Source organism: Miniopterus schreibersii (genome assembly GCF_964146895.1).
Source record: "Miniopterus schreibersii genome assembly, chromosome: 10".
NCBI lineage: Eukaryota > Metazoa > Chordata > Mammalia > Chiroptera > Miniopteridae > Miniopterus > Miniopterus schreibersii.
Genome location: NC_138110.1, coordinates 54,606,461 through 54,620,388, shown reverse-complemented (window position 1 = coordinate 54,620,388; position 13,928 = coordinate 54,606,461). Strand labels below are relative to the sequence as shown.

Sequence of the window (13,928 nt, the reverse complement as noted above, 5' to 3'; positions counted from 1 at the left end):
GGAAGAGCTGATTTAAAAAGATATCGCCTACTATTTCCACGAGTTTCTTGTTAAGTCTGGCGTACTCGACTCTCAACCCTGTACCCTAATCAGTTGAGTTTATGAGTTTGCAAAGTTGGGGACTATGATGTAAAAGATGGAACTTGACCCAAATTCAGCCTCTGGGAAGGGCCCACAGAAGAACTGTCTCAATCCCCCCCCTATCTTTCTGTAAGTACAACAGTCCCAACCTTCCTCTGAAATCTCTCTCCTCGGTGGATGCAGGGTGTCACCTGGTGCCCTGTGCACACGGGTGTCGCTGATTTCCATTCTCCTCCCTGCAGTCCCTCCTCCTGCATCCTGCCTACAGTCTGTTCAGATTCGATTGGCGGGTTAAAAATCTCTGTGCACCCACATGCGCCTCCATTCTGCCCCATGCATACCACCTGTGACACCCTAGTAACGATAGCTGACAGCGTTTACTGCCCGCCAAACACCATGATAAGCATTTTTCTCATGCATCCTCTCATTTAATATTTACAAACATTTTTACCAAGTTGATACTATGGGCAACAAAATTTTCCAAATGAGAATGAGAGACTCAAGAGAGTCAAATTCACTTGCGTAAGTTCACATAGATGGTCAATGCCAGTCTATGCAATAGGAAAGGCCCCCATACTAAGCATGTTCATCAAAAATTCTGAGGGGAAAGACACTGGAGATCCACTAATCTTATTTGATGGTACTAATTAATAGCATTAAGGCCATTATATAGCACAAGAAGTAGAAAGATTCCTTGAGTGTAAATGGCTCCATTAACTTCCAGTTTAATATTGTATTACAACATTGATGGAAAAGGGACTAATAGGGTGTTTGAACAAAAGTGCTATTATGATACCGACTGGTTTATCCTCAGGGCCCCTTTTATATGTATGATTCATCCCCCTTCTAGGATCTTTCATGAAAACAATGTAACTGTCTTCCTATCCAGTAAGAGAAGCTATGCTAACCCAATATATGCCCCTTTTTGCCTTGGCTTCCAGGAAACTCAAGACAAATAGAGAAGGTTCTATTTCATTAACTCCCTATACTAGGCCCCTGTGCAGTGGGAATCTTCCTTCCATTTAGATTCTTGAGCTAATTTAAAACTTTATTTTACCTGAATATGAATAGATACCCATTCATATATACATGTACATACACAGGGGTGGGCAAAAGTAGTTTTACAGCTGTAATACAAATAAATAATACAGTAATTAATAAATAATAATACAAGAATAAACTGTGTGTTTCATGTACTCACAACTGTAAACCTACTTTTGCCCACCCCTGTATATACATACATACATACACATGCTAAAATATTTATGTGTATGTACTATATGTGTATATACACACATAGGCTGTATTTGCACACGCACATATTTATGTTTGGGACACCTTCATTTGAAAGGTGCTTAGGAATAGGCAAAGAGTAATCACACCTGCTGTTCCTCCCCACAAAGACCCCAGTGAGCTGGGAGGGCACATCTGCTCCTATTTGACAGATGGGAAAACTGCAGTTGAGTAGTCCAGAATTCAGTTCATGTAGCTCAAAAATGGCAGAGCTAGTACTTAAACCCATGGATCCAGTTTCCAAATTCAGAGATTTACCCACTTTTTCACCATCTGGGGACCTACTGGACTGAAGTTCATGGAGACCCTCAGCTTGGAAGGCAGAAACCCTGCATAAAGAGACGTGGGTTGCTATTTCCATGAGCCTTTTGGGGATGGAGTGTGGAGCATTGATGCCTCAAGACCCAGGCTGACAAGATTATCAGCTGTCAATATTTGTGTAACCTTCATTTCCTTCTCCAAATGAGTTTAAAGTATATTTGCATTGAAAGGAAAATGTTCTTGGTCCCTCAGGTCTCATACCATGATAATAAAATCAGAAGGAACTGCATGTGAGTGAAAAATAAATTAGCAACCTGGGAGGGCTCATCTTGGTATTTGTACAAGATGACACTAAGGGAATTTCTCTCTCACCTGGAAAGAGAAGTTTGAGACCCAACAGGGCTTCAACAGAAGTTCAGAGCTTTCAAGAGCAGGTGACATGTCTCAAATGGTAGAACAGGCCTGGAGGGCTGGGTGTTCCCAGGAGGCAGACTCCACTGAGGACTAGAAAGGAGTCCTAGGCAGGTCCATGGGCATGGAATGCAGCCTCTGCTGACAGACAAAAACTGGGACGGGGCCTTTAATACCAGGCCAAGGCTTTCAGAAGTGGTTATAAAAAGGTTGTGATAACCTTCGATTCCAAATGTCTATTTCAGTCCTCACCTTCACTTCCACGGGGATGCTGCAGAGCTAATAAAACCTAGAAATATGTTCCTAAAATGACTATGGCAACAAGTCAGAATACAGACACATGTCAGCCTTTGGTTCACAGTTTTCTGTTACCTTGGCTCAGCCACTGATGGGTGGGAGAGATCTGAGGTTTTCTAAAGCCTCTTGGGAGACCTGGAAGAACCACTGTCTTTCAAGGTGGAACAGTATCACAGAGAGTACTAGACATTTCTTTCCCACACCTCCATGGAGGCAAAGAGAGAAAGCTGTCTCTAAAAGTCCTCCTTCAGCCTGGAGTAACCGAGGCTCTAGGAGATCCCAGGGTGCTTCCGGCAGTGCATCTAGCCACTGATTTAAACGGAGTCACTTTGTCTGTGAGACCAATCAGAAAGTAGGGTAGGTGAAAGCACCTTGCTTAGTGTCTGGGATACAGCAGGTGCTCAATAATAGAAAGTCCTCAGAACCTGTGACAGGAACTACATAGGTGCTTCAAGAGGGAGGCTGGGTGTTATGAGAGTTTGAAGGGAAAGCTTAGGGTGTCATGAGGGCGTGTGGTGGTCATTAGGATGCTCTCACATAGCCCCATTCTCCCTAGAGGCACGGAGCTGGAATGCGCTGCCTCATTTTTTTTGAAGTTAAGCATGACCACACGACTAGCCTTGGCCAACAGAATGTGAAAGTGCTGTGTATCATTTCAAGGGGAAATGTTTTAGAATCAGTACCCTACTTGCCACATTTCTCTTTCTCTGCCTTGGTGACTGTGAAAGCATGTGTCAAAATGGACTTTCCATCAGCCTGAGTTCCTGGGTGATATGGAGAAGGAATGAAAAATATTTTTCTGGTAATACACTGAGACCTCATGGTGCTTTGTTACTACTGTATAATTGACTCTATGCTAACCAATACGGGAGTTTTCTAATAAACTCCCTGATGAAATATCTAAGACCCTAGCCATGAGATATCCTGTGTGGTCTTAGTTCTAGCCCACTTGAGGGTGGGTCCCCACATCTCCTTATTCCATGGCCCACCTGAACTTTTATGTGACATGTGAACATCACTAAACTAAAAAGAGAATCAAGAAATGGGGTAGGGAGGGGCAAGACCATACCCAAAAGACAAGATCAATTGTGTTAAAAGATTCAACAGGAACAGATGTCAGGCTTTAAGCCACGTATGAAAAGTTAAACTAGAATAAAGCCTGTGGTGGGGTTGTAAAGCAACTGAGTCATGGGTGAGGCAAGGCAGTCAACAGCTGTTGACATGGTTCAGGAAATCCTCCAGAGTTAGGGGGGTATGTGCTTCCATGTGGAGTCCACTGGACAAACTGAAAGATGCCAGGTAAGGATGCCCCACCTCCACCCCCTTCCCAGCAACACAGGAAGAAGTACAAATATTACAATAACTGTGACAGATGCCTTATACTTATTGTCTCTTTTGCTCTCCTCCAAATTTGGGGAGATAGATCATGAATCACATTATACATCTTGAGATGTTAAGTAACCAGCTTAATTAGGTTCCTATAGGCGGTAACACCATAATTCAAAGCCAAGTCTGTTTGATGTCCAAGTCTCAGTTACTTCCCATCTGACCATGCCATAGAAAACCCATCCATGTGCAAATATGTTTTAACAGTTCTTGGCCACAACTAAATATAGTTTCTTTTGATTCATTCACAGGCACAGATATTTTCCCCTAAGTCAGCTCTACCTAGATTATCCCAACTATTATAATGTGATCACACTACAAACATGATGACCTATTCAAAATAGCATCTGGCTTCCAACTGCTCTCAAGAGGTAATTGAGTCCAGGAGCTGGAAGAGGCGGTGAGAGAAAAAGAAAAATCACCCTTCTCCTTCTCATTACAATTATTTAGCTCACCATTTGGCAGAGGCATTGTCCAGGTGAAATGTGTCCCCACATGATAAAAAGGACATGGCAAGGAAAGAGTTTTCTCTCTGCATCAACAGAACACACACAACTGCACTGCCCCACAGAGATGGCTTCTGAAAGATATTTGCATGAATTTGCCACACTTGTCTTGCATTCAACCATTAATTATGGTCCTTTCAACTTTACAATCACGGCTAATGATGGTGGGGAAACAGAGAACAGTAGATTCAGCAGACCTCATTCTGGGAAGAAACAATACAAAACTGCACCCACCCACTGTTTACAACTGAGGCTGCTACTATGGGTACCACTGGGAAGATCTGGAGGAAATCAAGGCTGCCCAGGAGCCTGGAGCTTTGGAAATGAGACAGCTGGGGAAAAGTTTTACTGCTAGAATGGAAGGAAAGTCCTTTAGGGCTCATCTGTTTATGGTGAAAATAGCTCAGAACCACGTCTCTCATGCTACGCTGAATGGAAATCCAGACTGTACTCACACTTACTTGGTGCCTTTCAGTATTCGAGATGTTTTCTCAATTTGCTCTCAAGTAAGTATTACTATTTTAATTTTAACTTTATAACTAAGAAAACTGAGACTCAGAAACAACAAGAAACAGTTCATAACCTCATTCATTCATTCATTCATTCATAAAATGATTGTCGAGTATCTACTATGTACTCAGTATGGAAAATACAGCAGCAACCCAAGGACATGGACAATGGTGTGGAGAGGGACTGGGGAGGGGGGTGGGATGGGGTGGGGTGGGTCATTGGGGAGAAAAAGGAACATCTGTAATATTTTAAACAAACAAACAAAAAAATACGGCAGCAAACAAAACAGAGTTCCCACCTCCTGGAGCTCAGTCTAATGAAGGAGGCACACACCACACAAAAACAAGTGCAATTTCAAATACACCTCGTGTTGTAAAGACAACGAACAGGTTAACATGCAAGCGAGTACTGGTGTGGATGAATCTTAGATAATATGGATGGAGAGTTCCCAGAAGATGTGACATTAATGATGAAATCTGAAAAATAAGAAGGCATCAGTTCTCCAAAGAATAAGTAAAAGGGAGATTCAGGTAAAATAACAGCTTGCGTGAAGGTCCTGAAGTGAGAAAAATATCTTAGAATGTTTGCGAAATAATGCCTTGGAAACGATCAAGAGAAGAAGGGTGGTTAAAATGTAGCAGGCACAACTATAGCGGAAGTACAAGGTTAAGTATGCCTCGGAGAGAACAGAATATGTAGGAGGAAGGGGTGCGGAAATCATGCCATGTGAGAAACAGAAGTAACTGCATGTTAAATGTCAATGAGAAATGGCCTGGGTGGCCAGGGATGGGAGTGGGTGCTCTTATATTTTCTCCTAAAGGCTGACATGGGAAAAAAGATTTGATTTGCTCAAATCAATACAAGTGCTCAAGAAAAGTGAGTTAAGGAGACAGAACTTGGCTTTACAGAGGGAAGAAAGTGCTGATAATTTTACCTGCTCCCCAAAGACTCAACTCTCTCTCCAGAGAATGGCAGTGGTCAAGCTCAGACTATATAATGACCTGTCAAGAATGCTTCATTGGAGATATCTTGTTGACTTCTAGTCTAGTCTAGATGACACTTCAAAATCCATCCAGCTCTAAAATGCTGTAGACTAGAAGATAGTTGTATTCAAAACAAATGGTGACAACACAGCCTGAGCCACAGGAGAGACAAGGGCTTACAATTCAGCACCATGGACAGTGCCGGCCAGAAGGAACATTATTTCACATATTTATTGATTTTTGGTTTCTCCCCGACTAGAATGTAAATGCTATGAGGACAGGAAGTCCTTCGTCTGTCTGGCTTACTGCTTTATTCCCAGCGCTTGGAAGTACATATTTTATTTTTACATATAGTATGAGCTTGCTAGATGTTCACTGACTTAGTTAATCAACAATATCTAACTCTTTTAATGGCTTACTTACAGTCTCACAGTTACTAGGGTTTTGTGTGTAGGCAGTGTGATTGTAAAGGCTGAATATTTAGACACTTTTCTAAGCTGAAACACCATCCTTAATAGCCATTGGAAGAAGCTACCCGGACCCTAACATTCCCTTACCCTGCTCTGGCGGAAACCTGAAGCTAAAGTTGGGAGTAATGAACTTGATTGATAGTGAATTATTCAACTGGGAACATGACTGCCCTGAAACAAATGGCCATTACCCTTTCCTATAACTTGTTTTAGTTTAATATAACTTGGCTTCACCCTGTGTTTTTAATCTTCCAGTGACAGGGATTCACTGAATTCTGGCTTTTACTTGACCCAAGGTATATTTTCCCCCTATTAGGAGGGAGAAAAGCAACACTTAAAAAACCCAAATCTAGTGCCTTTGTCTTTTGGCTTCTTATAGTTGCCCATTCTTATGTTTGCTTATAGTTCCCTTTGTTTCTCCCCCTTTTCTTTGTAGGTTGCTGTTTTCTGGACTTTTTGGGGGGGGGTGGATTTTGAAATTTTTAAAAAAAATTTTGTCTTTATTGTTGAAAAATATTACAGTTTTCCCCCCATTGATCCCCTCCCCCCCACATCCAATAGTTTGGAAGGTTGCCTTTATGTTTAAAAACTGTATTTCAAAAAATTCTCAGTATCAAAAATAAAACAGTAGCATTTATTCCATCCTGTCTAAAGTGGGAAAATTAGTAGACTTTTATTTACACTCCTAAATTCTCCAGCTCTTTCCCTGCTTCTATTGACAGAATAGTGAATTATAGACCCAGATCACAACTGTTGCTATTTTACATTATGCATCCCCTCTTCAAGCAACTCGCTTTCATGTTAGCCTTCTCTTCGGGAACACACTTGAGCATGCAGTGAGTGTGAGCGCTACGTGCGGCCCTCCCGGCCTCTCTGCTCCCATTCCCGCACCCTGACTCGTGAATGACTCATCAGAAGCGGGGCACGTGGGAGCCCGAGGGTGCAGAAAATGTCTTTCTGATGTATTGACACAAGAACAACAACTTGGCTGGCAAGGAATTTGTGGGTTATACCATTTTCTCCTCAAAAGCCCTCCAGGCTCGGCCGCACTGGCTGCTTGCTTTTGATGTGAAAAATCTGAGAGGGGCCAGGCAGAGATCTGTCCGGCAGAGAATAGCTTTCCCCCTCCTACGGCCCTTTCACGCAACCCTGTTCGGTAAAACTTTATACCAAGTACCATAATTTGAAGCAGTGTGGAATCATTCTCTTGCCAGAAAAATACCACACTCAGAAAAGGCAACAGCTCCCACGGCTTTTCCTCGCTGCTCCTGTGGGGACAACTACACCCTCGAGACACCCGGCCTGAGAGCCTTTCTGGTCCCATTTCTGCCTGTTCCATGACTGCGCATCTCAGATCCAAAAGGGGAGCACACACACGGCGTGGGCTCGAAAGCATAAGTGATCGCTGCTTTTTAATGAGCAAGGCCTTGTTCGTGTTGGAAGCAGTAGTAGAACCTGTTTCCTAGGTCAGCTAGCTTCAGAGTGGGGTGACTGATTCCCAATGGCCAAACCCCATGTCTCGAGAAGGGGTCTATTGTGTGGTGTTTGGGGAACAAAACCTGCAGAAGTCCTTCTGCCTCTCCTGCTCTTCTGCTCCGGGCCCACCATGCTCCTTCTGGAGTCCATTTGTCAGTGTTTTGGGTTCTATGGACGTGGTCTCTTGCTGGGTTGTTATGAGTATCTTAGTAGGAATGTAACAGAGTGTGAACTGAGAACAGCTATGACTCCTTTTCACAGCACACAAACCCAACAGCATCCCTTGCCATGTTGCCGAGAGCAGGGAGAGCCACGCCTTCCCAGAGTCGTGCTGAACCCATAAACTGGCTGGTATGGGAGGCAGGAACGAGATGGGCCCCGAGACGCTTCTGCCACCTTTATGTCTCCCTCCTCAACACCGCAACACGTCAGTGTTTCATGCATAGGGAAGACCAGATGGGCAGGTGGAAGGCAGTTTGGCTGCTTCTCTTTGTAGTTTTATATTCTCTGTGAGGAGTGTTGTTTGAACCAGTAATAAATGTAGAACTGAAATACCAATGTGGAATTTAAATGGGTCTGTGGACATTTTAAATGTTAATTAGCTCCTCAAACTAGGTTTCTCACAAGGTGATGACTGCTCCCAGAGCCTGCACCGGCTACTCACACACTTTACCTAATTTTGCTTTATCTCCACTGAGCTTCTCACTTCCCCAGCTACACTGGAGCATGGCACATTCTCCACTCCCTTGCATTTCTATGAGGGTGCATACCACATAACCTTAATATGAACTACGGAGGCCTAGCATATATCAGTTGTTTATTATACATTTGTTGAGTGAAATATATTAACCTGGAGTATGTCTACAAAAGCATCTTAGATAGAAAAGATAAACGTGTGTCATAAGAGGAGCAAAATACATTTAGCTTGCAGGAAATAAGACCAGGTGGGTGTGTTTGTGCAGAGGGGAGGCGGATGGTAGGAAGGATCTTCTGTGACTGAAAGACTACCACCTGAGAGGCAATTGCATGGGTTCTACTGGTCCCTAAGAGTATGGACCGAGGGCAATGCATAGAAGCTACAATAAAATATATTTTGACCAATGAAAATACTTGACACACAAAAAAGGTTAGCTTGTCTTTGGAAGAAAAAAATATTTTCTAATGTGACTAACAGGAATGATAAAGGAGCCAGTGTCCACTGATTAACCTAAACGTGCTTAGTACATCCATAGATATCAAATTGGTGGGTATCTCAGAGACGAGGAAATTAAGATTCAGGCCATGTGATTTGCCCATGAAGCACCTTTTTCTTTTATCTTCTAATACAGGGCTCTGCAAAATATTTTCTGTAAAAGGCCATATAGTAAGAATTTTAGGCTTTGTGGGGCATGGAGTCTCTGTGTCAACGCCTCAGCTGTATGGTTACAGCATCAAAACAGCCATAGACATAGAAATAAAAAGGCACTGCTGTAGTAAAAACAAATAAAAAACCCTATTTGCCAAAAAAAAGAAAAAAGGTATGAGGCTGGATTTGGTCCATAGAGCTTACATGTCAACCTCTGCTCTAAAGCTACGTAATCATTTCAGAAAGGGAAAAATACAAACAAGCCAGGCGATGGCCTCCACGTGGCCTTACTCACCCCATTTGCTTTGCTGAGTGCTTGAAAGTAGATACTGTAGCTTTTCAGAGGGGAAAGAGGAGGGTTCCAGTAGCCATTGTATGTCTTGTTGTCACCCACGGTAAAGGGCTGCGTGACAGGCAGGTTGGCGGGCTTCAGTTCAGCAGCAAAGTAGTGCAGGGAATCGAGGCTGGAGGCGTTCCTGTAGCTCACAGGCACCGAGAAGCACTCGATGATGTCAGCTGCCCGCCGAGACTTCTGAAGTCTCTCCTCCTTGACAACCAGCTGGTAGACACTGGACAGGACAGAGAAGAGGCACATGAACGCTACCTGGAGGGATGAACTTATTACTCATTACCATCACTTCTGTCTGCACCTGAACCTCCCTCCTGGGCTTCAGACTTAGACCGCTGCTTTGTAGAAATGTACCTCCGTCTAGATGTCCCAAAGCCAGCTTACACTGGATGTGTCCTTTAATGCAACTCGGTCCCAGCCCCTACAAACCTGCCTGCTCCTCTTACATTTCTTCCTTAGTGAAGGGTAGTGCTGCCCATCAAGTGTCCAGATCATGCATCGGGGCTCATCCTCAATTCCTACCTCCTTAGATCTCACTCCACACCTCGAATCAATAAGCCCTGTTCACCTGACACCAGCAACCTGCACCTGCTCCTCCGCCTTCTCCTCGCACTCAGGATGTTGAGGATGGGCACTTACCCACCTCTTACCCATACTCAACTGGTCTCTGTCTCTGATTTATTTGATCAGCTAATCAGTCAATCCATTGCTCTTCCTAATCATGTAGTCCTGTCCCTCTTCAAACACTTTTCGAGGCTCTCCATTATTCAGGTGACATAATCCCAACTCCCCACCCTGGCATTTGGGAAACTCTGCCTGGCTTCCAGTCCACCTTTTGGAGGCCTGTTCAAGGAGACGAGAGGGAACAGCACGTGCAAGCTTCCTTGCCCTGACGCATTGCTTTAGGAAGGGGTGTGGGAAGAAGGGAAAGGAAGGGGGTGTTTTTGTTTACTGTGGTAGCTTCACCTCATCATCACTGTCTTGAAAATATATTTATCTAAGCTCTTTTCAGCTCACTGGTAATGATAAAATCATATCTAAATGAGAATAGCCCCCAAAAGTCATGCTCTAGTGCAAAAAAAGTGGTTGCAATAAACTACGTAGGGTTATCTGTGAACAGCAGGGATTGTTTTCTGTAGTAGAAAAATCCTGATAGCTTGAGAGAAGACCTTAGGAAGCTCACCTCAGGACACAGAGCATTTACTCGCACATTTCCCCTCCTGTGACACCGTCTCTATTTCTCCCAATGGGAAGAAAGACACTTATGGCCATATTTCCTGCATAAGTTAACCTGAGGGCCTCTTCTTAGGTTAGGAAGCTATGTTGCAGCCCCACCTCAGTGCATAAGGTAAGGAGAGTGTGAACCTCCTGTCCCCTCCCTGATTTCGGTGTCCTCACTGAAGCCCACCTTCAATGTCCATTGCTCATCCTCTTTGCTAGAGTGACTGGCCCCCATCCCTCTTTTCCCCAGGTTTCCAGACTCGGGCTTGCCAGCAACTTTCATCCTTTAGTTTCAGTGTCTCCTGAGACAAAAACACTCCTCAGGTCCCAAGTCGCAGGACCCCTCCCAGCCCCTAGAGGGCAGTTGCCTCAGACACCTTTAAAAGCCAAGCTTGCAGGAATCCATCCCTCTGCAGGCTTCAGGGAGCCCTGCTGCTAGACCTTCCTCTGCTTCTTGGACTAATGGTTTAGGTGATGACTCCTGCTTCACTGAGAGAGACCAGGGGCCTATCAGGGCCATCTATCCACCACTGACACATCCTGTGGCCCCCTTTCCATATTTAGGGATGATGTCTCCAGCCAGGGGCTGTGTGCATTTAGGACGCTGGCATCGGACAATGGAGAGCTCAAAGTTGGAGGCTGCCTGGCTTCAAAGGGCATGTTTGGACTCATGCTCTCCCAGAAGTGGACTTGTCTAAGTTCAAGCTCTTCCAGAATCGACTCTGAGCCAAGGTTTCAATGCATATGATGTGTTATTAAGGAAGTGTACCCAGGAGAAACCAAAAAGGGAATAATGGAGGGGAGAGGGGAGGGAACCAGCAAGAATGAAATTTCAGGCAAAGTTCCAGTCTCAGCCTGATCCCAATGGGGAGCTCTGGAATATAAACTGTACCCCAGAATTAATCTCATCGCAACCCAAGGACGTTTGGGCCTCCGATACCAATTAGTTATTGATTATGTACCCCACTGTAGAGACAGAAACTCCCAGGCATTCCCAGTTCAGTGTGTGGGGCAGGCAAGGTGGCTGTGGTAGTCTACTGGCAAACAATGTAAGGACATCACAACTGAGAGCCATTTGGTGGATGGGCACACTGCAGGGGAGGGGAGATGAGAGGACCTGAGTCAGCACCTACAGTGTCCCCTACAGGGCACATGAGACTTGCATAGGAGCAGAGATCCAGGTGGACAAGATGGTTTTCAACCTTTGTTTCCAGCTGAGGTACATGGTGATGTCCCATAAGTGACAGTGACTTTTCCATCACTGATTATTTTCTTGTATGATACCAATTTGTTCATTTGTAAATTTGTTTTACTTTTACACTTGTATAAGAGCCACAGGTACAAGGTGTTGATAAATATGTACAAATATAAAATATCTAAGTAATTGCAAAATAAAAATAGTTTCAGTCCAGTGGGAGTCCCGCCAGGTAGCTCTCACATCCTTTAGTGGCTCCATAGTCGCTGAGCACACCTTCACTTGCTGGCACCACAAGGTGTTCCAGGCTCACCTGTGCCCCCTTTACCAAGATTGTAATCAGGCATTTCTACAAAGAAGAAATTTATAAGGCAACATCTGGGTACCCAGCTAGCTCACTGCTACTGTGATTCCAATGTTCCTATGCCCGTGTATTGCACAGAATGAAGAAATATATTTTTTAAACATCCAAAAATTTATACTAATTATTCAGACCGATATCGCCAATTCAAATCCATAAACACAAGAGTCTTCCTTACCATCACCATTCCACATTTGGTTTTCCTTTTTTTTTTTTTTAAAAAAAAAGTTTTTCTTGATTTGAGAGAGAGAGGAAGGGAAAGGGAGAGAGAAACATTGATCAGCTGCCTCCCGCATGCCCCCTACTGGGGATCCAGCCCACATTCCGGGAAAGGTCCTGACGGGGAATCAAACCTAGTTTCAGACTAACATTAAGATATTCTTCACCTTTTGCACTTTCAGAGTCTCACAAGTGTACTGTGGAGTTCTTTCATTGCCACAGGACTTTACAACCACATGAGGCTGAATTCTCTCCGTTAACTTCAATCTAGCAACATAATGCGATAGTTTAAACACAGAAGCAGACATGGAATCCAGTGGCTTCTAGTCCACCGGATGTTAGAGATGACCAAAAAGGTAAAACCACGCTACACTTCTCACTCAATCACTAAATCACAATAATTGTTTTTATAAAAATGTTTTATTTATGTTAACATGTAATGGGCTCACGACTTATTTTCAATAAACTAATTTTTATCGAAAGCTTTGTTAAATATTTAAAAATATTTCTCAGTTGCATTTTCTAATATGGTAAATTGATATATGACAGTAGGTATTACTCACATAAACTCAAGGTTTTAAAATTTTTGTTTGTGCCCTTTGACTACCAAGCGACCCTGGCAACCACCAATCTGCTTTCTGTTTCAATGAGTCCATTTTCTATGAGTTGGTTTTTCTAGTATTACTGAGGTATAATTAACAAATAAAAATTATACATATTTAAGATGTGCAATGTGAGGCTTTGATAGATGTACACATTGTGAAATGGCTACTACAATCAAGCTAATTAGCACATCCATCACCTCACATAGTTACCATTGTGTATGGTGAGAACACTTAAGTCTATTCTCTTAGCAACTTGCAAGTATAAAAAACAGTATGATACAGCTCTCCAGAATTTCATCCTGCAGAACCCCTGGACCAACATCTCCCCATTTCCTCTACTCTCCAGCCTCTGCCCACCACCATTCCATTCTCTGCTTTTATGAACTGGGTTATTTTAGATTCCACATGTAAGTGATATCGGCAGTATTTGTTTTTCTGCATCTGACTGATTTCACTTAGTATAATGTCCTCCAGATTCATCCATGGTGTTACAAATGGTAGGGTTTCTTTCTTTTTTAAGTCTGAATAATAATCCATTGTCTCTACATACCACACTTTCAATTTCAACAAGGTCACGGGATACAAGATCAACAGACAAAATTCAATTGTATGTTTATCATTAGGAAAGAGCAATCTGAAAATGAAATTAAGCAAGCAATTCTATTCACAATAATATCAAAAAGAATACTTAGAAATAAACTTAAACAAAAGAATTGAAATACTTGTACACTGAAAAGTAGAAAACTTGATGAAAGAAATTGAAGAAGACCTAAGTAAATGGAGACACATTCCATGTTTACGGTTTGGGATAGTCAATATTATTAAGATGGAAATTCTCAACAAATTTATCTATAAATTTTTTTTCAGCTTTTATTGAAATTATTGGGGTGACATTGGTTAATAAAACTGTACAGGTTTCAGGTATACAATTCCATAACACATCATCTGTATATTGTATT

At 43.0% G+C, this 13,928-nt stretch overlaps 1 protein-coding gene across 7 annotated transcripts in view; it reads right to left on the bottom strand.

Annotated features, from left to right (window-relative positions):
• The window catches only part of PTPRT (protein tyrosine phosphatase receptor type T), a gene marked incomplete at its 5' end in the record, with an annotated part of 804,541 nt that overhangs the window by 175,668 nt on the left and 614,945 nt on the right, over positions 1-13,928 (bottom strand). For all 7 annotated transcript variants that reach the window (XM_081150334.1, XM_081150335.1, XM_081150338.1 and 4 more), the window contains one exon: positions 9,315-9,588. In XM_081150334.1, coding sequence (XP_081006460.1) covers positions 9,315-9,588 — 274 coding nt within the window. The remainder of the gene's footprint in view (positions 1-9,314; positions 9,589-13,928) is intronic.